General features: G+C 35.5%; 1 protein-coding gene across 7 annotated transcripts in view; it reads right to left on the bottom strand.

The window, feature by feature from the left end:
* IMMP2L (inner mitochondrial membrane peptidase subunit 2) overlaps positions 1–24,456 on the bottom strand; it is a 995,917-nt gene that overhangs the window by 270,622 nt on the left and 700,839 nt on the right. The window contains exon 6 of one of the 7 annotated variants that reach the window (XM_037836363.1): positions 20,234–20,410. The exons of 5 other annotated variants lie outside the window; for them this stretch is intronic. In XM_037836363.1, the coding sequence (XP_037692291.1) occupies positions 20,296–20,410 (115 nt within the window). In that variant the 3' untranslated portion in view covers positions 20,234–20,295. Of the gene's footprint in view, positions 1–20,233; positions 20,411–24,456 lie in introns of those variants that run through there. One more of the 7 variants, XR_005216987.1, reaches the window with a different exon arrangement.

Below are 24,456 nucleotides of genomic sequence, written 5' to 3'. Positions count from 1 at the left end.
TAATGCAGGACTATGGCCTCCAAAACTGTGAGACAATAAATTTCTTCTGTTTCAGGGCCCTAGTTTGTGGTAATTTGTTGTGATAGCCCTAGGAAATGAATAACTTTTTCTTTTTTTCTTTTCATGCTCTTCCTAGGACTCATTCAAAGGTTATGAATGATGACAATACACTCACTGAGTGTATCTGCATGTCAGAAACAGTGGTAAGGTTTTTAGTCTTTTTCTTAATTTTCCTAACAACACTATGACAGTGACAATATAGTTAACTCATCTTACAGAGAATGAAACTAAAAACTAGAATTCAAATCCAAGTCAGTCTGACTCCTACCCATGCTTCTTCATTTAAAAATACTAGGGAAGAAGAGAGACTATAAAGTAAATAGGATATTTACTTGTATATGCATTTAAAATTCTCTGGTTGGAGGAGGAAGAACAAAGAGATGGGAGGCAAGGTGGGAGGCTGTCTCCTAGTGTACATGATCTTTAAAAATTTCTGAACCAAATAATAACTTAAAAGAAAAATGAACAGTTGCCTGGTTTTAAAAAAAGTTTAAAAATTTCCCAAATGTATAACAGATAAGAAATTAACGAAAATATTTTCAATATATGAGCTGAGCAGAAGAAACAATTTTGAATATATAGCTAAAATCATATCAGACTTAAAAAAAAAACAAGCAAACAAGTCAATAAATCGCTAGGTGACTGCTGGAGTGCTGCTGACTCTTTTGCTGTTATTTAAATAAAACTCAGCCTATTCCTATAATATGCCATAACTCTCCCACCCTTATGTTCCACTCATAACAACAGGCCAAGAATGGAAAAGGAAGATAAATCTGTTCAGTCTTCTGGTTATTCAAAGACTCACTCATCATAGCATAATTAATCTGTCAGGAGAGGTCATCAAGATGGGCAAAATGACCAGATTATTTACATCATGGAAATCACATACAGAAGAAACCCTGATTATAATTTTCAGATATTGGAACTGGAATGAGATACCAATGGCACCATGTGGACCATCTATCTGTGTATTCTTTGCCACTACTATATTGCCTTGATTTTACTGTAGACTTACAGATTTTCTATCTAGAAACCAGGCAAGGTCATTCCTCCAACTTTGATGTTTTTTTTTTACAAAATTCTATTGGCATTTCCAGATTCTTTGAATTTCATATATATTTTAGAATCAAATTATCAAGTAAAAAGATGTCTGGTCTTATGATTGGGATGGTATAAATCTATAGACCAATGTGGGAAAATTGATTTCTTAACATTATTGAGATTTCAATTCTTAAATGTTATACTTCTTGATTTATTTAGGTCTCTAATTTCTCTCAGAAACGTTGTATACTAGTTTTCACTGTACAAGTCATATACATCTTCTGTTAAATTTATTTACAAGTATTTTCTGTTTATATACCATTATAAATGGAATTTCTATTGTTTCATTTTCCAATCGTATTTTGTCAGTCTTTAGATATACTAATGATTTTTGAATATTTATCTAATATCTTGTTAGCTTGCAAAATTACCTTAGGATCTTTTATATATATGATTGTTATCTTCAAATGGAGAGGGTTGTACTTCTTCCTTCCTAATGAATATGCTTTTCATTTCTTTTTCTTGCTTTATTGTAAATAGGACTGATGAGAATAGCTGTTCCTCCTTTGTTCCCAATGTTAGAGGAAAAGCATTCAATATTTCACCATTAAGATTGATATTCATTTTATTTTATAGATGGTCCTTATCAAGTTGAAGAAGTTCCTTTCTATTCTCACTTTGTTGAGAGTTTTTTTTTATTAACATAAATCCTTGTTGAATTTTGTCAAATGTTTTTTCTTTATCTATTGAAGTAGCCATATGTTTATTCTGAATTTTTTGTTTGTTGATATGATGAATTACATTGATTAATTTTTGAGTGTTAAAATCTACCTGGTCATGATATTCATCCTGTTTATATATTTCTGCATTCACCTTGTGAATATATTCTAAAGGATTTTTCATGAGGGATTTTTGCAGTTTTCTTTTCTTTTGACATCTTTCTCTGGTTTTGGTATCAGGGCAACATGGCCTCATGAAATGAGAGTGCCCTCCTCTTTTATTTCAGGAAAAGATTGTGTAGAAGTGGTATTATTTCTTCCCTTATATGTTTGATAGAATTCATTTGTGAAAACATCCAGGTCTGCAATTTTCACTACAGGAAGACTTTTGATGAAAGATTAAATTTCTTTGATAGACACAGGACTGTCCAGATTATCTAGTCCTTCTTGAATGAGTTTTGGGAATTTGTGTCTTTCAAGAAATTGGCCTATTTTATCTAAGATGTCAAATTGATGAACCCAGAGTTGTTGGTATTTTCTCTTATTATGCTTTTAATTTACCTAGGGTTTGTAGTAATGTCCCCTCTTTCATTCCTGATATTTATAATTTGTATCTTCCATCTTATTCTCTTTTTTCTTCCCTTTCCGTCCCTTCCCTTCCCTCCGTCCTCTTTTCCTTTCTCTCTTTGTAGGGAGTGGACATCTGGCTAGAGTTTTATCAACTCTATTGATTTTTTTCCAAAGGATCAGCTTTTGGTTTCACTGATTTTCTCTATTTCACATTTTCAATTGCACTGATTTCTGCTCTTAAATTTTTTCATTTCCTACCATCAGCTTGCTATGAATTTAATTTACCCTTCTTTTTCTAGTTTCTTAAAATGGAAGATCAGATTACTGATTTAAGACCTTTCTTATCTAATATACGTATTTGATGCCATGGATCTCTCTCTAAGCAGTGCTTTAGCTGGATCCCACATATTTTGATATATATTCATTTCATAAAATTTAAAATATTTTTAAATTTCCCATGAGATTTTATCTTTGACCAATGTGCTATATGAAGGTATGTTGTTTAATTTTCAAATATGTGGGGATACCCAGACATCTTTCTGTTATTGATTTCTTGTTTAATTCCATTATGGTCCAAAAATATATAATGCATTATTTCAATTATTCTCAATTTGTTAAAGCTAGCTTTATGGCCCAGAAAATGATCTATCTTGGTGCATATTCTATGTGCACTTGAGAAGAATTCTATTCTGCCATCTGTTGAGTGGACTGTTCTATAGACACCAATTATGTCAAGTTGATTGATTGTGTTCAATATCCTTACTGATTTTTCTACCTGTTCTATCAAATATTGAAAGAAGAGCATTGAATTCAACAATAAGTGTAGATTTAAGTATTTATCCTTTTAGTTTTATTACTGTTTGCTTCATGTATTTTTAACTCTGTATTAGTGCATGTATATTTAGGATTTTTAAATTGTTCTGGAGAATTGATGACTTTATCATTATGTAAATATACCCCTCTTTAACCCTAAAATATTCTTTACTCTGAAGTCTACTTGGTCTGCTATTAATATGGCTGTTCCAGCTTTCTTTCAATTAGTATTTTTTGTTTTTATACATTTACTTTTTTAATGCATTTTTTATTGTGAACTTTAATATGTATACATAACAGTGACAACTTTCAAAGTACGATTTAACAAGTAGTTAGAGAACAAATTTCAAAGAATGTCATGGATCACACTTCCACAACTTCAGCTATTTCCATTATTGTAAAATAAAACATACATACAGAAAGGTGTTCACTTTCCATGTACAGCCCAATAATTAGTCATATAGATAATTTCAAAAATTGTTATGGGTTACAGTTCCACAGTTTCAGTTCTTTCCTTGTTATGCGATATAGGGTAAATACAGAAAGGTGAATACTTTCAAAGCACAATTCAACAAGTAGCTATAGAGCAAATTTCAAAGGATGTTATAGGGTACATTTCCACTATGTCATTTACCTCCTTCCAGCTATTTGAACACCCCAACATCTTAAAAAATATATATATTTATATAAAGTTTCAGTATTCATAGACCTTTGTTAAATCTTATCTTGTTTGTTGCTACTCCTTCCTCTCACTTAATCTCCTTCTCCATCTTCAGGGGTGTCTAGGCAGTGAGCACCCTAGCTTGTTCATATTGAAAGGGGGTGTCGACAGTATGGGGAAGGGGGCTGCATTCAATTGTTGTTCTTAAAGAGGCTGTTGCCTCTGGGTTTTAGGACTTGTCTGGTATAGGAACACTCAGGTGGATTTAACTTTCTGAGACAAAAAACTTAGTGAGTGAATCTTTTATAGAATCTCAGGTCAGGACCAAGTTATCTGGGGACTACTTTTGGTAAGGGCATGGTATTCTGTGACTATTTGGGATGTCTAGTTGGAGCTTGCATAAGAGAAACCTCCAGGATAGATTCTTGACTCTATTTGGGGTCACTAAGCCACTGTGACCTCAGCTTGTCACCTTTCTTTTTCCCCCTTTTAGACAAGTATGCATTTTCAATCCCTCACTGCCAGGGCCAGGCTCATTCCTGGGAGTCATGTCCCACGTCACCAGGGAGATTCATTCGCCTGGGAGTCATGTCCCTCTTGGGTGGGAGGTTAATGAATTTATTTGCTGAGCTGGGCTTTGAGAGAGAAAGGCCACATCTGAGCAACGAAAGAGGTTCCCTGGAGGTGCCTCTTACGCATAAATATAGGAGGACTCAGCCTCCAATTTACAACCCGAAGTTTCACAAGAGCAAGCCTCAAGTCAAGGGCTTGATTTATTAAGTAGTGGGTTCCTAATTTCACTTATTATATATTCTATCCCAAGATGTTTAAACAGTTTCTTACATTATCTTCACTTTGTTGTACAATTCTCATCACTCTCAACTTTAAACAATTATCAAAACATAATATACCAGTGTCATACCTTGTAAGTATATCATCCTAACACTTATTTAAGTTTGTAGTGCTACTCTGTGGGTTATATGCCTTTAAAGAACCATTTACGACTATGTTCGCCTTCAATGCATCACTGATACTTAACAAACCATAGTCACACCTGACCATTCCCATACCATTAAGTTCATCTTCATTATCATACCTGTACATACTGGATTATCATTCCCCCTTCACTAACCTTTGTCTATCTCTAGGTCCCCTATATTCTACATTATAAGACACTAATTTTATATTTTTCATGGAGTTCACATTAGTGGTAACAAAATATCTCTCCTTTTGTGTCTGGTTTATTTCACTCAACATTATGTCTTCAAGGTTCATCCACATTATCATGTTTCACAACCTTGTTCCTTCTTACTGCTGCATAGTATTCCATCATGTGTGTATATAACACATTTTGTTTATCTATCCATCTGTTGAAGGACATTTGGATGGTTTCCACCTCTTGGCCTTTATGAACAATGCCACTATGAACATCAGTGTACAAATATCTGTTAGTGACACCACTTTCAGATCTTCTGGGTATATACGGAGAAGTGAAATTGCTGAACCATAGGGTAACTTGATATCTAGTTTTCTGAGGAAACTGTCTTCCACTGCGGCTTTAACACTATACATTCCCACAAGTAATTAATAAGAGTTCCAATTTCTCCACATCCTCTCCAGCATTTGTAGTTTCCTGTTTTTTTAATGGCAGTCATTCTTATTGGTGTGAGATGGTATCTCATTGTGGTCTTGATTTGCATTTCCCTAATAGTTAGTGAAGACAAACTTTTTTTTCTTCATGTGTTTTTTAGCCATTTGTATTTCCTCCTTGGAGAAATCTCTTCATATCTTTTGCCCATTTTATAATTGGGCTGTTTGTACTATTGTCATTGAATTGTAGGATTTCTTTATATATGCAAGATATCAGTCTCTTATCAGATATATGGTGTCCAAATATTTTCTCCCATTGCATTGGCTGCCTCTTCACTTTTTGGACAAATTCCTTTAAGGTACAGAAGATTTTGATTTTGAGGAGTTCACAATTATCTATTTTTTCTTTTGTTGCTTGTGCTTTGGATGTAAGGTCTAAGGGTAACCTCCTAACGCTAGGTCTTGAAGATATTTCCCTACATTATCTTCTAGGGCTTTTATGGTACTGTCTCTTATATTGAGGTCTTTAATCCACTTTGAGTTAATTTTTGTACAGGGTATGAGGTGGGGGTCCTCTTGCATTCTGTTTGATATAGATATCCAGTTCTCCCAGCCCCTTTTTTTGAGGAGACTGTTCTGTCCCTGTTCAGTGGATTTGAGTGTCTTATCAAAAATCAGTCAACTGTAGATCTGGCGGTCTATTTCTGAATTCTCAATGTTCTAGTTTGCTAATGCTGCCAGAATGCAAAACACCAGAAATGGATTGGCTTTTATAAAGGGGGTTTATTTGGTTACACAGTTACAGTCTTAAGGCCATAAAGTGTCCAAGGTAAGGCATCAACATTTGGGTACCTTCACTGGAGAATGGCCAATGGTGTCTGGAAAACCTCTGTTAGCTGGGAAGGCACGTGGCTGGCATCTGCTCTGAAGGTCTGGTTTCAAAATGGCTTTCTCCCAGGATGTTCCTGTCTAGGCTGCAGCTCCTCAAAAATGTCACTCTTAGTTGCTCTTGGGGTATTTGTCCTCTCTTAGCTTCTCCAGAGCAAGAGTCTGATTTCAAAGGCTGTCTTCAAACTGTCTCTCATCTGCAGCTCCTGTGCTTTCTTCCAAGTTCCCTCTTGGCTATAGCTCCTCTTCAAAATGTCACTCACAGCTGCACTGAGTTCCCTCTGCCTGTCAGCTCATTTATATGGCTCCACCGATCAAGGCCCACCCTGAATGGGTGGGGCCATGCCTCCATGGAAATATCTCATCAGAGTTATTACCTACAGTTGGGTGGGGCACATTTCCATGCAAACAACCTAATCAAAATGTTCCAACTTAATCCCCACTGATATGTCTGCCCCACAAGATTGCATCAAAGAATATGGCTTTTTCTGGGGAACATAATACATTCAAACCAGCAAACTCAATTTGATTCCACTGATCAATATGTCTATCTTTGTGCCAATACCACGCTTTTTGGACTACTGTGGCTTTACAGTAGGCTTCAAAGTCAGGAAGTGTAAGTCCTTCCACTTTGTTTTTCTTCTTTAGAATGTTTTTAGCAATTTGAGGTCCCTGTCCCTTCCAAATAAATTTGATAACTAGCTTTTCCAAGTCTGTAAAGTAGGTTGTTGGAATTTTGATTGGTATTGAATTGAATCTGTAGATCAGTTTGGAAAGGATTGACATCTTAATGACATTTAGGCTTGCTATCCATGAACACAGAATATCTTTCCATCTCTTTAGGTCCCCTTTTATTTCTTTTAGTAAAGTTATACAATTTTCTGTGTAGAGGTCTTTTACATCCTTGGTTAAGTTTATTCCTAGTTACTTGATTTTTTTAGTTGCTATTGTGAATGGAATCTTTTTCATGATGTCTCTTCAGTTAGGTCATTTCTAGTCTATAGGAACATTACTGACTTATGTGTATTAGTCTTGTATCCTGTCACTTTGCTGAATTTGTTTATTACCTCAAGTAGCTGTGTCATCAATTTCTCAGGGTTTTCCAAATATAAGGTCATACCATCTGCAAATAATGACAGTTTTACTTTTTCCTTTCCAATTTGGATACCTTTTATTTCTTTGTCTTGCTGGATAGCTCTGGCTAGAACTTCTAGCACAATGTTGAATAATGGTGACAGTGGGCATCCTTGTCTCATTCCTGATCTTAGACGGAAGGCTTTAAGCCTCTTGCCATTGAGTACTATGCTGGCTGTGGGTTTTTCATATATGCCCTTTATCATATTGAGGAAGTTTCCTTCAATTCCTACCTTTTGAATTGTTTTTATCAAAAAAGGATGCTGAATTTTGTTGAATGCTTTTTCAGCATCTATTGAGATGATCAGCTGATTTTTCCCTTTTGATTTATCAATGTGTTGTATTACATTGATTGATTTTCTTATGTTGAAACAGCCTTGCATTCCTGGGATGAACTCCACTTGGTTATGGTGTATGATTTTATTAATGTGTTTTTTGATTTGATTTGCAAGGTTTTTTTTGAGAACTTTTTGCATCTATATTCATTAGGGAGACTGTCCTGTAGTTTTCCTTTATTGTAGCATCTTTATCTGGTTTTGGTATTAGAGTGATGCTGGCTTCATAAAAAACATTAGGTAGTGTTCCATTTTCTTCAGTTTTTTGAAAGAGTTTGAGTTGGAATGTTGTCAATTCTTTTTGGAAAGTTTGGTCAAATTCCCCTGTGAAGCCATCTGACCCTGCCTGGGCCTTTATTTATAGGAAAGTTTTTGATGATTGATTGGGTTTCTTTACTTGTGATTAAGGTCTTCTATTTCTTCTCTGATAAGTCTAGGTTGTTTAATGTGTTTCCAGGAAATTATCCATTTCCTCTAAATTGTCTAGTTCATTGGTGTACAATTGTTTATAGTATCCTGTTATGATTTTTTAAAATTTCTTCAGGATCCACAATAATAGCCTCCCTCTCATTTATTATTTTGTTTATTGGGATCTCCTATCTTTTTGACTTTGTCAGTCCAGATAAGGGTTTCTCAATCTTGTTATCTTCTCAAAGAACCAACTTTTGATTTTATTTATTCTATTTAGAGTTTTTTTGTTCTCCATATCATTATTGTAGTTTAATCCTTGTTATTTCTTTTCTTCTTCTAACTTTAGGATTATTTTACTGATCATTTTCTAGCTTCTTCAGTTGTTCCATTAGTTCTTTGATTTTAGCTGTTTCTCCCGTTTTAATGTATGCATTTAGAGCTATATATTTCCCCCTCAATACTGCCCTTGTTGCATCCCGTAAGTTTTGATATGTTGTGTTCTCATTTTCATTTGTCCTAGATATTTAGCAATTTCTCTTGGAATTTTTTCTTTGACCCACTGATTGTTTAAAAGTGTTGTTTAACCTCCAGATATTTGTGAATGTTCTAGATCTTTGATGGTTATTGACTTTTAGTTGCATTACATTCTGGTCAGAGAATGTACTTTGAATAACTTCAATCTTTTTAAATTTTTTTGAGGCTTGTTTTATGTGCCAGCATATGATCTATTCTGGAGAAAGTTCCAAGAGCACTGGTGAAGAATGTATATCCTGGTAATTTGGGATATAATGCTCTATATATGTCTGTTAAGTCTAATTCATTTATCACATTGTTTAGGTTCTCAATTTCTTTATTGGTCCTCTTATCTGGTTGATCAACCTATAGAAGAGAGGGGTGTATTGAAGCCCCCATGATTATTGTGGAAACATCTATAGCTTCCTTCAGTTTTGCCAATATTTGTCTCATGTACTTTGAAGCACCATGATTGGGTGCATAAACAGTAAGATTGTTATTTCTTCTTGGTGGATTGTCCCTTTTATTAGTATATAGTGTCCTTTGTCTCTTACGATATTCTTGCATTTAAAGTCTATCTTGTCTGATACTAGTATTGCTGCCCCTGCTTTCTTTTTGACTGTAGCTTGCATGAAATATTTTTTTCCATCTTTTCACTTTCAATCTCTTTGTGTCACTGGGTCTAAGATGGTTCATATTTTTAATCCATTTTCCAAATCTGTATCTTTTAATTGCAGAGTTTAATCCATTCACATTCAATGTTATTACGTTAAGGCAGTTCTTGAATCAGCCATCTTATCCTTTGGTTTTTATTTGTCAGATCTATTTTCCCCCTCTCTCTTTAATTCCTTTAAGATACCCTTAATAATGCTCTTTAGTTCTGTGCCCTTCTCCAGGCCTCTCTGTCTTGTCTTTCTTTCTCAGCTAGTGGAGCTGCCTTTAATATTTCTTGTAGGGCAGGTCTCTTGTTAACAAATTCTCTCAGCATTTGTTTGTCTGTGAAAATTTCAAGCTCTCCGTCAATTTTGAAGGAGAGCTTTGCTGAATAAAGAATTCTTGGCTGGCAATTTTTCTCTTCAGAATTTTAAATATGTCATACCACTGCCTTCTTGCCTCCATGTTACCCGCTGACTGGTTAATACTTATTATGTTGTTTCCTTTGTATGTGATGAATCGCTTCTCCCTTGCTGCTTTCAGAACTTTCTCCTTCTCTTCAGCATTTGACAATCTGATCAGAATATGTCTCAGAGTGGGTTTATTTGGATTTATTCTATTTGGAGTTCATTAAGCATCTGATTTGCATATGTATGTCATTTAGAAGTGTTGGGAAGTTTTCCCCAACAATGTTTTTGAATACTCCTCTTAGACTTTTACTCCTCTCTTTACCTTCTGGAACACCAATGATTCTTATATTTGTGCACTTTATGTTGTCCATCATTTCCCTGAGCTCCAATTCAAATTTTTCAATTTTTTCATCATTCATTCTTTTGTGCTTTTGACTTCCATCGTTCTGACCTCAAGGTTACTAATTTTTTCCTCTACCTCATCAAATCTGCTGCTATGTATCTCAAGAATATTTTTAATTTTATCAACAGTATCTATTTCCATAAGATATGCTATTTTTTTTATTTACTCTTGCAAATTCTTCTTTATTCTCTTCTAAGATATTCTTCATGCCTTTTATATCCTGAGCCATGCCATTTATGTTTGCATGTACTTCTTTGATTAATTACTCCAAGTTCTGTGTCTCATCTGCCTTTTTAATATGGAGGTTTGGATTATTCATATCTTCTGGTTTCTTCATATGCTTTATAATTTTCTGCTGTTTCTGGCCTCTTGGCATTTGGTTTTCTTGATAGGGTTCTTTTAGGATATGCAGGATTATTTGAACATTTATCTATAATTTGTCAGAACTACAGCTCAGTGGAGTGCACTTTTCCTGACTTACCAGCAGATGGTGCTCTTGAGCCATCTCTTCCCCTCAAGCCAGTTTTCCCCTAACTTCATATATGTACTGAGAGGCTGTGCAATCCATGTGGAAGTCCTATCAATGGGCCAATTTTCCATGTGCCCTGGGGACTGCCAACCCTGTGGTTGTGGGCAGGGAGTCTGCTCCAGGATGCTCTGGGGCTGCAGAGCTGCATATCTCACCTTCCTGTTCAAATGCTCCACAGTCTCTATCTTCTGTGTACCCACAAGTACCTGGGACTGGGGGAGAGCTCCTGGAACTTCCATGCTGCACCCTTGCCTCTAGGCTGTGCACACCAGGGGCTTCTGTGGAGGCACAGTGGATGCAGTCACAAGCTGTTGAATCCCAAATTCCCTCAAGGAAGCTCTTGGCTGTGGGGCTGTGAAGGATTATTTCCCAAACCAACTGAAAATATGGCTACATGGGGCATGGAAAGCTGCCCCCTTCTTCGCTTGTCTGTCTGCTCCAACCACTAGTCCCTGGCATTCCCTGGTGGTGTTCCAGGCCAAACACTCACTGGTCTTAAATGCAGTCTCTCGGTTTCTCCAAGTACATACTCACTATGGGTGTAGAAGTCCCTGCCCAGCCCATGGAACCCTGGAACTGCTGTTCTGTAGTGCTTTCTGTCCTTTATCATGGAGGTGACTTTTGGTCTGTGTCTCCTAATCTGCCATCTTCCCAGAAGCCCTCAATCAGTTTTTACATTGAATAATCTTTCCCCATCATTTCATTTTAATCTATGCCTTCATATTTAAAGCAGGTTTCTTATAGGCAGCATATAGTTGGGTCAGACAATAAATAAACAAGAAAATATTAGAGTATGATAAATACCATGCTGAAAATTAAACAAATTTGTCAGGGAGAGAGAGAGAGGGACATGGCTTGCATATTTTTCTACTAAATTCCTAATTTGTCAGAATCCATGCTCATCCATCTAATCCTGTGCTTCAGGGATGTAAAGCTCATTGCCAATCACTAGAGATAAATCATGATTGATCAAAACCAATCATTACAATGGTTCCAATTCCTTCATTTGGCCAATGTTGGCTACTGAGATCTGAGGGAAGTCTACAAGGATCTCTGGGGAAGAGCATCTCAACTATTTCTTGATAAAAAAAAAAAAAGACACTAAGAAGAGAAGGTCACATTGCTTCTTATAGACTTCGTTGTGAGAAGGTGATGCCGAGAGCTGCTGCAGGTATCTTATGACCATGAGAGAGGTAGCCTGAGGATGAGACATATAAGAATGGCAGAGAAGAGGAAGGAAACAATGCTGGTCCTTGTTGACACTGTCAAGCTATTGAATTAACCCAGGCTTGCTATGTTATTTTTGACTTCTTATTGAATGAGATATGAAGTTCCTTATTATTTAATTAGTTTGAGTTGGGATTTTTTTCTTACTTTCATGTAAAGAAAACCTGAAACAATGCAATCAAGGGTATTCTTAAGTTTCTTTCAAAAATATTTTTCATAGATAACGAGTTTCCTCTGACTCTCCAAGGCACTGATGACATTCCCTTACACTGCAATAACTTTACATAGAAGTGGAGTTGTTTTTATTTTAATCATCCATGACTGGAGGAAAACTGCCTGGTTGAGTTTTTGCCAAGAAACAAGGAAAATAGTATCCTTGGTCCTTTTTTACTTATTTCTATCACCTTCCGTCTCTCAGATGTTTTCCTGGAGTGTAAGTTAATAGATCTCAAAGCCTAGGCTTCATCTAGTTAGTATATTTCTGCTGCACTAAAGCTTAATTATCTCCTATTCTTACTTTTTAAAATTTTACGAGTAAGTCAAGCACACTCAGTAATTATTTTTAGAATTGAAGTAATGCATGAAATGCACCAACAACCAGCATGTTCTGCTCCACATATTCTGCACACATCCATCTCTTCTTTTGAACCTTTTCCTTAAGTACTTGTACATCCCAAAGTTCAATGTACAAGCCTCTCCTTCAGGTATTTCTCTCCCTTCATATTTGTTGTAGTTACCAAAGTTTTATAATGTAGCTTAAGCAGGTGGAGGATAATATGTCTCAAAATACAGATCATGAAAGGATTACTGAGGACATTATGAATTCTTATGCTCTGGATTTTATTTAAGAAAATGGAGGAGACTTTCTGTCCTGGATGATTTGCATTTAGACTTAGTTAGGAGAAGGAAGTACTTATGACCTCTGATAGCCATTCCCAAACTTACTATTCTAAAATGTAGTGCCTTCACCATTATCTTCTTATCTAACATGTGTGAGCTACAGAAATATCAAAGAAATAGGATTCTTGTGGTTACATTCCTCTTTCAAGGATTTTTCTGTATTAAGCCACTTCTCTTTTTATTAAAAAAGAATTTCTCAAATATTTTTCAAAAGAACAAGAATATAATTTATCAAAATAGTGACTTGGTTTTTCATTATTATCAATTAGCATTTTATCAAATCTTTACAACTACCCAATATGCCAATAGAAGTCGGTGGTTCATCTTGCCCCAAAACTCACAAACTCACAAAGATAATTGAGTAGATTAGAGTGAACACCAATAAAATCTAGGTCACACTTAACCTTCAACGAGTAGCAGCCATAGTGCATACTAAATACACCAACCATGAACAAGATGTTTTGATGAAGCCAAAACCAATTCAGGACCTTTTAAGGACGATTTATTTTCACATGCCGGCTTTTGCATGACCTTATCTTTCAGTAGTATTTACTTTCAAATGTAACTTTTATTTCATTACTTTAAATAGAATGTTTACAATGACAAACTGATTACTGATTATTAGTTTTTAATTGACTTGCCCCATTATGACTCACTTAAATGAGACAAAAGAGAGAAAACTTGTGGAGGTACAAAATTGTGATTGAAGTACATTCAAGTAACCCAAACCTTCAAGTAACCAGGATTTTAATATTAGAAACCATAAGTAGACTTAGAAAGAACACAATCAGCAAACATATTCAGCCTATGTTATCCAAGCCTTTTATCATTGAGACTCTACTTGTTTTCAGGATCATTTACATTTAATTCTATTGGAGCAGCAAGGGTATATTTTCAAGCACACTCAAGTTGGCTAGGGCTGTGGGGAAGTGTTTCTCTCTTGACTTGTTACACTTTGGAGAGGTGCTCTTACAAAAATGTTTTACTATGTACACATTTCTTTCCACACATTCACTGATAACTTGAAAAAAAAATTTTACAAGTGTCTACTGTGAGCTAAAGCAATAGGGGAGAGAAAAAAATAGGCTCCTGCCTTTGAGGAGTGTTCAGCCTAGTTACAGACACATTTCAAAGCACCAAGTGATACTGGAAGTGCCAGGAGCCTACAGAGGAAAGGGTAGCTGATTTATTCTGGGAATTAAGAAACATTTCACAGATGTCTTTGAGAGAGAATGGCCATTGAAGAGACGTTCCTTTAAAGTATTTGGAAGGAAATTGTCTTGTTCTTTTTTTTTTTTTTTTTTTTTTGGAAGAAGTATCCATATTTTACCCCATATTATTGGGATGACTGTTAGGCCTCAGGTAAATTTGTAAGTCATAGTGCAGGGAATTGTTCTCACGGGTTTCAACATTTTTGAAATAGTATTTTTTATATTCAAAATTCTTTCCTAAGCGCCTAGATTCCATTACACTCATAGGTTTACAAAATATATATCATTAAGGGGTGTGCCCCACTAATTATCACAGTGCTTACTCATGCCACTCCCTTTCCCTTGTAATTGGTTTGAGCTTAAAAAATAAATATAGATTGAAATAATTTTAGACTTACAAAAGAGTTACAAAAATAGTAGAGAGAGTTCTCTTTTTTACCCAGCTTCCCCTAATGTTAACATCTTATATAACCATGTTACCATTTTCAAAACTAAGAAATTAACATTGATTTAATACTATAAACTACAGACTTTTTCCCAATTTCACCAGGTTTTCCACTAATGTTCTTTTTCTTCAGGGATCTTGACATTTTAGAAAAAAATATTAATGTACTGAAAGTCCAGTTATTTAAAGGAGAAAAAGCAATGGGAATTAGAATTGCCAGCTTCTTAAAGGAGACATTCACATTTAAGATTATTTTTTATTTTATGTTTTGAAATATTTAAGTGGGGTAAATTTGGATCGATGCTATTTTATATGCTATTCCTTATATAAACTTGACTGGACTCTGTCACATATTAAATACACAAAAATACAATTTTCACTTTCCCATTTTCTCTTCTCTATTATTATTTAAAACTGGAGGTGGTTCCTTACCCTGGGTAGAAGGGTCAGTCCACCTTGTGAGGTTTTAGAAGAAAGTAGCATCTACAGATGCCCTATTCTAGCAGAAGAATGCTAGCTGTGGCTCCCACACTAAGATTCTTACCCACTAAAGGCACAAGCTCCTCCACAGTCCAATATCAGAGCAGGAGGCAATTTGGCACAAGCACCTTTGCACATCTCTCATTGTTCTTCTGCATTATCTCTTATCCAATTAGGTGACAGAGGACAAGATGTTCTTCTTCAGATTACTCTCCCTTGTTAGAGTTTCTCTGTAAACGGCACATAAGAATGGCAGAAATCCAGGCCAGGGAGAGAAATGCCTGAGATGACACCCACTCCCTGCCTGCTAGCTTTTCTTCTGCTCTTCTTTTCAGACCAGTAGCATTGGCTGGGTTCACATTATATTTCCATTTATTCAGTAATGTGAAAGCTTGGATCTTGGAATAATAAATGTGCTTAACTACCCATGGCACACCACAAGGAACATTATTTTGACATATATTTGAAAACTGGAAGTATAAATTGCTCTGGCACAAGGAGGATATTCCATCTCTCCTAGAATTTAACAGTAGATTATTCCAACATAACTGGTCAGGGAGTTAGTTGCTTTTTAATAATTCTCCAGAGTCCTTGGCAATAGTCAGAAATTATCTTTTTTACAGTGTCATTTCTCATGTCAGTATATTGCAAGGCAATTGTACTATTGCTGGAAATTGTAGCCTTACTATAAGGTTCATTAGCTAGGGAAAAAAAAAAGTCTCAGTATCTCCTTTGGTTAAATAATAATAAGCTTCAGTACATTAGTGTTTTCTACTACTTCTATAGAATATTCACAGTGCCCAGATGCTATGAAAATAATAATTCTAATTTGCTTTGAAATAGAAGCATTTGTGAAACTGTGGAAATAATCTTTACCTATTTAAAAAGTTGTTGAAAAGGCTAGTGCTTGGGAGATAATGTATATGGAAATGTTTATAAATCGTAAAGAAGTGCACAAACATCTAGCTTAAATAATCCTACTAGACATGTATATTCAATATATAAAACCCTCAATCAATTTGGGGCTTGCTATAATTTGATGTAATCATTTGTAAGGTTTTTTAAAAATATAACTTACTTGAACCAAGTAAATCTACTTGACATAGCCATTGCCCCAGGAGATTTAAAAATTAAATTATTCAAAACCCATAATAAATGCTTGATGCTTTAAAAAGTTATTATTCTCCACTTACTCTCTTGGTTGGGTTAGGCTGATGGGACCACAGAAATTAGAAAGACCCTGGTCCAATACTGTTCTGTTTAGAATTGTGAAAAACTCTTCAACCACCCATTGTGAAAAAAATGAGGCTGTTTGGCTGCTCAGATAACAACAATGCTGGTCTAACAAGAGCTTGGTTTTTCAGCAAATTCTGGATGTAATGTTTTTCTCATTAGATTGATTGACAAGACCTTCATTTTCACTTGTAACAAGGTAAGAACTTGGGAACTGATGGCATCTGATTGATTTTCTGATTTGTCCCACTGCACGGCACAGTCAACAATTAGATTAGTGTTTCAAAGCATTTCATTCTTCCAAATCTTCCTCTTGAAGCAACTAATCTGGGGCAGTTGCTGTGGTGATCCCACCTGTGGCTGGGCCCTCAGGCCCAAGCCGACACCCACCTACCATGCCACCCCACCCCAACAATCATCTCTTCTGACTTTTAGTTCTTTGACTACAATAAAGAAAACTAATACATAACTGGTGAATCTTCACTAAACTTGAACTCACATTCAATGATGAAGAAACAATAAATATAACTATTAATATCATTCTCAAGAAATAGTAATTATTCTACTAATTGAGAAAACTTCTATTGCTTGACTATGAACACTGGAAAAGAAGAATTTCTTATATATAAAAAAAGCACCATTTTGAAAATTAACTAAAACAAAACCATTGGACAGGGTCACTTACCCAGAAGATACATACACACATGTGCACACACACACATACATCTTAGCTGTAAGGGAGATTCTACCATTTTATTCACTAAGCCTACTACATTTAAGCAATAATTTTTCATAATCTGTAGTCTATCAAATAACTTTACAGTGAAATGTATTAATCACATTTCATTATTCATCAATAACTGAAATAGATTGTCAATATCTTGTTAATTTGATTTCAATTGTCAATCAAAAGATCTCATTTTCAAAGTAGAACATTATTTCTTATTACTACAAGGTTAGTCTTTATTTAAGCCTTCCTTGGAGATAGACTGAATCTGATTTCCCAGGAAAATGATAGTGCTGTATCTCAATGTACTATTGATTGTTCAACATTGTAGCCTTAATTTTAGCCTTTAACAAAGTAAATCCAGATCCACATTTGCCCAGGGATAGTGCTCTACGGATGTATAAAGGAATTAAAAGCCTACCCTCCTGACTGGCCTTGAAGGTAGTGTGCAGCTCACCTTGTCTGCCAGTGGCAACTTTACCTAAGAGAGTCTAATATGTGACAGAGTAACTGTCCACATGATTATTTAGATTTTTGTCTACTATCTAAAACTTCCTCTTCCTCACTTTGTGACTTCACATGGAAGACAGCCTTATTTGAATAGTAAAGCTTTATCAACATGGAGCCAGGTTTTTGTTAATGAGGATTCAGGCAGCATTGCTTTGCTTTCCCTCCAGTGTTCCCATGATCCGTTTTACTGACACAAAACTGAGAAGAGGTTCCTGCGAAAAATGTTTGTAGTTCTGGAGGCAGACAAAATAGTGTGGGTAGGGATCAGGATTTTGTTTTATCCCTGCCTTACTATCTTAGAATCTATCTCACCCTCAGGGAAAGGATGCCCTTTGGAGTTTTCCATTTGGGCAGCACCTTTACCAAAGGCGTCTTGCAAATGACCCTCATGGATCCCATTTTTCTAGTCAGTCATGGGGTCTGCTTGGCACAGCTCCAAAACATATGTTTCTGTCATTATGGGGGATTGGACTAGGTGGCTCTATTTTAAACAGTCTAATAATGTAAATAAACAACAGATAATATCATCACTAGGGGAACAAAATTATCAAGTTAGAGAAAAACAAATAATTGTTGGATATTTCACTTCATATCCCATCTACATGCTGTAATTAATACTCCAAAGTAGGGTTTGAATACAGTTGATTAACTAATTTGGAAGAAAGTTCTAGTTTATGCCTTGTCCTTACACAGCCCCAGAGCCTTTCATACATATCATGCAAGAAAGTGTTAACGATACTTTCTGTAAAAGAAAGATAACAAAAAGGAAAACTAATTTTTTTTAACTACATCAAGCCATTCTTGGTTATATGCGATAAGCAAGAAAAAGAAGATGGGACTACAGCAGAAGGAAAGGTGTTCTTTTTAAATTTTTTAAAATTTTGGAAAAAAAGTCAAATCATAGCACAATATGTGGGGGGGGGGGGAACACTGTAACAAAGATATTAGAACTAAAGAGGAAAGACAAAGGTAGGCCAGTTTTTATTTTTTAGAGAGAGATATTCAACTGTGTAACCATGTTTGATTTTTAGTAAGCTGAGTAACAGAGAATAAACATCTGTATGTATTTAAGGATGGTCTTGATAAGCTAACTCTAACTTCAAGGCTATGTCCTCACACAATTTTAAAGTCTTTCTAGCATAAATATTATATGAGAAGCTATATTTAAAAATTAAAATAAACTTTTCAAAGGGTCCCTCCCCCAAATATACTCATAGCTCTAATTTTCCAAACACTTTTAGAATAGATGCTACATTCAATTTCTGAGTTAAGATATAGTCTACTTGACAGGCATTCAGAAGTTCTTTGTAATTATCCATTTCATTATCTAGAAATAGGGAAAGAACATTAAAAGTTGATGAACCTGGCTTTCTATTAAGTGTGCTATGTAATTATATTTTATTCATTCATGGCATGGTATGTGTATTATGTTACTTAATTGCAAAGAAAATAATAGACTGTTTATGTGCACACTAATTGCTAAGAATACAAGTGATTGAATGGCCCTCTTCTCAATCCCTGACAGGAGAAGTATTAATGAAGATAATGCAAAAATATGAGGACAGAAGCAACAAAATTATAGATGGCTCTCTTAGTAAAACATAATTCAACAACATTAGTATAGGAACTAATTTAGTTAAGTCCTACACTGAACTCTATGCATTTTATGCAAAATCCAAAACTTCAAAAATCTATCAATCAGATTTAAACATCTGCAAAAAATATTAATGATGAAATGTGAATTATGTAACCATATCACATGCAAGAATGGGAGCCCCAGAATAGCAAATTTACATGTTCTAAGAGATGGTTATATGAAATGCTGAAACAACCGTTTTTAAGATATGTTTTCATCATTCATACATAACAAAATGGTTTGTGTTTATTTACATCTGAAACTGGTAACTATCTGGAGAGAAGCACATTTGGTAATGAAACAATTTGTTTCATTTAAGAACTAAATGCCAAACTAGTACATTTGGATCTACTCTCAACTGGCCACACAGGTTATCTTTACTCCTGGTAGTGGTCAAGGAATATAATCCTGATTTCTTTGATGCTGAAGTCTTTTTTAAAATCATATTATGAAACATAATAGTCATGGAGGATCTATTGAAGGATGTGTAGTTCATTAATTCTTCTACATTATCTATGTTTTTGCCTGGATTTAATTTAGTCCATTAGAAACCCTTATACTTGGAATAAAGGCTTTAGAAACTTGTGGAATTACTTTCATTGAAATGTCCTATGGTGCTAGCACCTAGAAATGCTAAAATAAACATCTTTATGAATTTATCACTGCATTTACTATACATACATCAGTCAGGCCATTGTCTTTTACATTTCACACCATGTCATTTCATGTCAACCCACAGAAAAAAAAAATTACTTCTTGTCCCTAAGAAAAACTATTCAGGAGATACTTTAAATCTTTTAAGTGACTATAGTAGCTTTAAAATATGTCTTCCAATTCTTTGACAATCCTTCCATCTAATTCCCCTCCCTTAAATATGGGCTTGCTTTAGCAACTCATTTCTAGTAAATAAAAAGTGATAAAAGTGACTTTGCATGATTTTGAAGATTAGGACATAATAGGCAATACAGCTTCCTCCTATGTGTCTGTTTCTGTCTCTCTTTCTCTGTCTCTCTCATCCTATCTCTCTCAGTCCCTGTCTCTCTCTCTTAACATATGCCTTGGGTGACATATATAAGAAGTCCAGATATTTGAGGCACCACACTGCAGGGACCACATGGAAAGCCCACATAGAGACAGAGATTGGTACTCACGGAGTAACAGCTGTGCCAGCCCTAGCTGTTTCATTTTCTCAGCATCAATGGTCAAATTGTGTGAGCACCTTCAGATGATTCCAGGCACCAGACTTCAAGCCATGCCAGCCGATGCCAGATGATGAAAAAATGAACCATCTCCACCATGCTCTGCCCAAACTGCAGATTTATGACAAGAATAAATGCTATCATTGATGGGTGGGAGGCCCCCCAAAGATGTCCATGCCCTAATCCCTGGAATCTGTGAATATGCTAGGCAAAGGGAGATTAAGGTTAAGGATGGAATTAAGGTTGTTAATCATTTGAATTCAAGACGGCTAATTTGGATAGGCCCAAAATTATCATGCATTGGTTCTTAAAAGAGGAAGAGGGAGGCAGAAGAGTTAGAGGGATATGTGACTATGGAATAATGGTCAGAAAGATGAAACATTGCTGGCTTTGAATGGAGAAGGGAGATCCCAAGCTAAAGAGTGTGGGAACCTCTAGAAATTGGGGAAAAGGAAAGGAAATGGATTTTTCCTTAGAGCCCCCCAGAAAGGAACACAGCCCTGCTAACACCTTGATTTTATCCTGGTGAGACCTATGTCATACTTTTGATTTACAGAAATGTTAAATCATAAATTTGTGTTCTTTAAATTGCTATATTTATTATAATTTTTTACAGTAGTGATAGAAAGCTATATACTTTTTTTTATACCTCTAAGTTTGAGGGGATTGCTTACATACTCTTCAATAATTGGAATAGTGACCTTACTTCTTAATTTTGCCCATATGAAGTTTAAAGCCAAATCAATGACTCACCTTTGACAAATTTGAAGGAACTCTTCACTTATTTCCACCCTAACTTTCCCTTTTTCTTTATATGTTTCCTCTCGTGTGCTATGCGTTCTTTTGTACACAACCTCAAATAATTTTTAGGACAGGGCCAGAAATAAATAAATAAGATTGGCTGAAACAATATATTTACCATGACTTACAAGAAGTAATGAAGTAAGGAGTGAGTTTGCTTTCCTTGTCTCTGTTAAAAAAAAACCCAAAACTCCAATGCAGATCAACAGCCCATGGAGGGCATCAATGGAAGATAGAAACAACAGACATTTAATTTAGTCATAATATTTTCTAAAAACAGGGAAATAAAGCCTTCTATTCTTCTGTTTTTCAATTTAAGAGCAAAGAATATCTTACTTCTTACATGTGCTAAATTGCAAATGCATAAAAAGTAATGATAAATCTAGGTCTGTGGACATACAACGTACAAAGATTTAAGTGGTAATGGTATTAAAAAAACATGATGGGGGAGCACAGGGGGTATGGGAAAAGTATATGGGCCTGCTATTGAAGTTAGTATCAAATCAAATATGATTGTTACAAACTTAGGATGTTAAATTTTAACCACATGGTAACAACAAGGAAAATGGATGAAAATATATCCAGATAGAAATGAGAAGGCACTCAATTTGGAACACACTAAAAAGCAAATAAAAAGAAAAGTTGGTCTTAATGGAAGCTGAAGGACAAAAAAGGATAAGACTTCTTACAAAGGCTAAATAGCAAAATAGCAGAAAGAAGTCCTGTATTATCAGAAGTGACTTTAAATGCAAATAGATTAAACTTTACAGTCAAAAGGCCGAGATGGCAGAATGAATAAAAAAGCATGACCCAACTATATGCTGTTTTCAAGAGACTACACTTAAAGTCAAAGATACAAGTAAGGTGGGTGAGGGTGAAAGGTTGGGAAAAATTATACCATGCAAGTAGAAACCAAAAGAGAGCTGGTGTGGCTATACTAATATCGATATAATAGACTTTATTTATTACTTTTTAAAATTTTATTTTGAAATAAATTCAAAGTTATAGGAACAGTTGCAAAAAGAATACTAACCCCTTACAAAGAATTCCATCATACCCTGACCCCCCTCCCCTGATAGCTCAATCCACCAACCTTAACATGCTGTCACATCGCTACTTCTTTCCCTCCCTCCCTATCATCCATCATCTATTGCTCTGTGTTCTGAACATATGAGAGCTAGCTGCACACATCCTTGAACATACACTATAATTCACGTATACACTTCCCATGAACAAGAGCATTCTTTTATGCAATCCCATTAAGCGCAGCTAAGAAGTACAAGAGATTCAACAGTGATACAAAGCCTACATTCTATATTTCCTTTACCTTATGTCTCAACTGTGTCCCTTTGAGCCACCTGTCCTCTATCATCTAATCCCATCCAAGTTCATCCTTGGCATTAAATCATCATCTATTTAGACTGTCTTTTTTTTTTTTTTTTCTGTTGTGGAAACATACATACAGCCTAAATCTTCCTATTCCACCCCCTCCCTAGCATTCCATTAGTGGGATTAATCACATTTAGAATGTTGTAATGCTCTTTCCCACCATCCGTTACTAGAAATTTCCCTTCACCTCAAACAGCAACTCCACCCTCATTTCTTAACTCCCCATTGCCCCTTCCCCCATTTCTCTTAACCCAAACTCTACATTTCATCTCTATGGTTATATTCTCTGATAATTTCTTTGTGTTTGCTGTGGGGGTTAAAATTAACCTGTTAAATCCCTATCAATCTTGTTTTTCTTTGATACCACCTTCACTTCAATAGGACACATAACTATGTTCCTATACTACTCCATTCCCCTACCTTTATACAGTTGTCTAAAATTACGTATTTTACATTGAGTTCAAAACCACTGATTTGTCATTAGGGTTTGTGTAATTTACATCATGTAGGAAGTAACTAGTGGAGTTACAGTTCAAAAATTATTGACTTCTATTTGTATTCCATTGTGGTTGGAGAATGTGCTTTGAGCATATTCAATTTTTTTTTTTTTTTTAATTTCTTGAGGCTTGTTTTATGCCCCAGCTTATGGTCCCTTCTGGAGAAAGATCCATGATCACTAGAGAAAAATGAGAGTCCTGGTGCTTTGGGATGTAAGGTACTATATATTTCTGTTAAAATTCTCCATATCTCTTTCCCCTTTCTTTTGTTTCTCTGTTGGTAGGGCTCCCTTTAGAATCTGAAGTAGGGCAGGTCTTTTATTGGCAAAGTCTCTCAGGACTTGCTTGTCTGTGAAAAATTTAAGCTCTCCCTCAAATTTGAAGGAGAGTTTTGCTGGATAAAGTATTCTTGGTTGGAAATTTTTCTCTCTAAGAGTTTTAAATACGTCATGCCACTGCCTTCTTGCCTCCATGGTGGCCGCTGAGTAGTCACAACTTAGTCTTATGTTGTTTCCTTTGTATGTGGTGAATTGCTTTTTTCTTGCTGCTTTCAGAACTTGCTCCTTCTCTTCAGTATTTGAGAGTCTGATCAGAATATGTCTCGGAGTGGGTTTATTTGGATTTATTCTATTTGGGGTTTGCTGGGCATTTATGCTTTGTGTATTTATATTGTGTAGAAGATTTGGGAAGTTTTCCCCAGCAATTTCTTTGAATACTCTTTCTGGACCTTTACCCTTCTCTTCCCCTTCTGGGATACCAATGAGTCTTAAGTTTGGATGTTTTATTTTATCTATCGTTTCCCTGAGATCCATTTCGATTTTTTCAATTTTTTTCTCCATTCTTCCTTTTGTTCTTTCATTTTCTGTTCTGTGGACTTCTAGGACACTGAGATGTTGTTCAGCTTCCTCTAGTCTTGTATTGTGAATATCCAGAGTCTTTTTAATTTGGCCAACAGTTTCTTTTATTTCCATAAGATCTTCTATTTTTTTTATTTACTCTTGCAATGTCTTATTTAGGCTCTTCTAGGGTCTTCTTTATGTCGCTTATATCCTGGGTCATGGTCTTCTTGATGTCCTTTAAATTCTTTGGCATGTTTTCGTTCCTTGATTGTATTTCTTTGATTAATTCTGCGAGGAAATTTGTTTCTTCTGATAACTTGATTTGTGTGTTTGGAGTTGGATTCTCCATATCGTCTGGTTTTATCATATGCATTGAGATTTTCTGTTGTTTTTGGCCTCTTAGCATTTGCTCTGCTTGACAGGTTTCTTTTAATTTGTAAAAAAAAAAAAACCTATCTAATTTTTCAGAAACATTGTTTGGTGACGTACACTTTCTCTAACTAACCAGCAGATGGTGTCTGTGAGTCATCTATACCTCTCAAGTCAGTTCTCCACCTTGTCCCTGCGGTGTGTGGGGAAATGATTCTTGTGGGGTCCAGCCGGAGAACTCAGCCTGGGTGTGTTGCTGGAG

This window comes from Choloepus didactylus, chromosome 5, assembly GCF_015220235.1.
Source record: "Choloepus didactylus isolate mChoDid1 chromosome 5, mChoDid1.pri, whole genome shotgun sequence".
Lineage (NCBI taxonomy): Eukaryota > Metazoa > Chordata > Mammalia > Pilosa > Megalonychidae > Choloepus > Choloepus didactylus.
The sequence above is the reverse complement of the archived record's forward strand: the minus strand, read 5'-3'. Positions and strand labels throughout refer to the sequence as shown.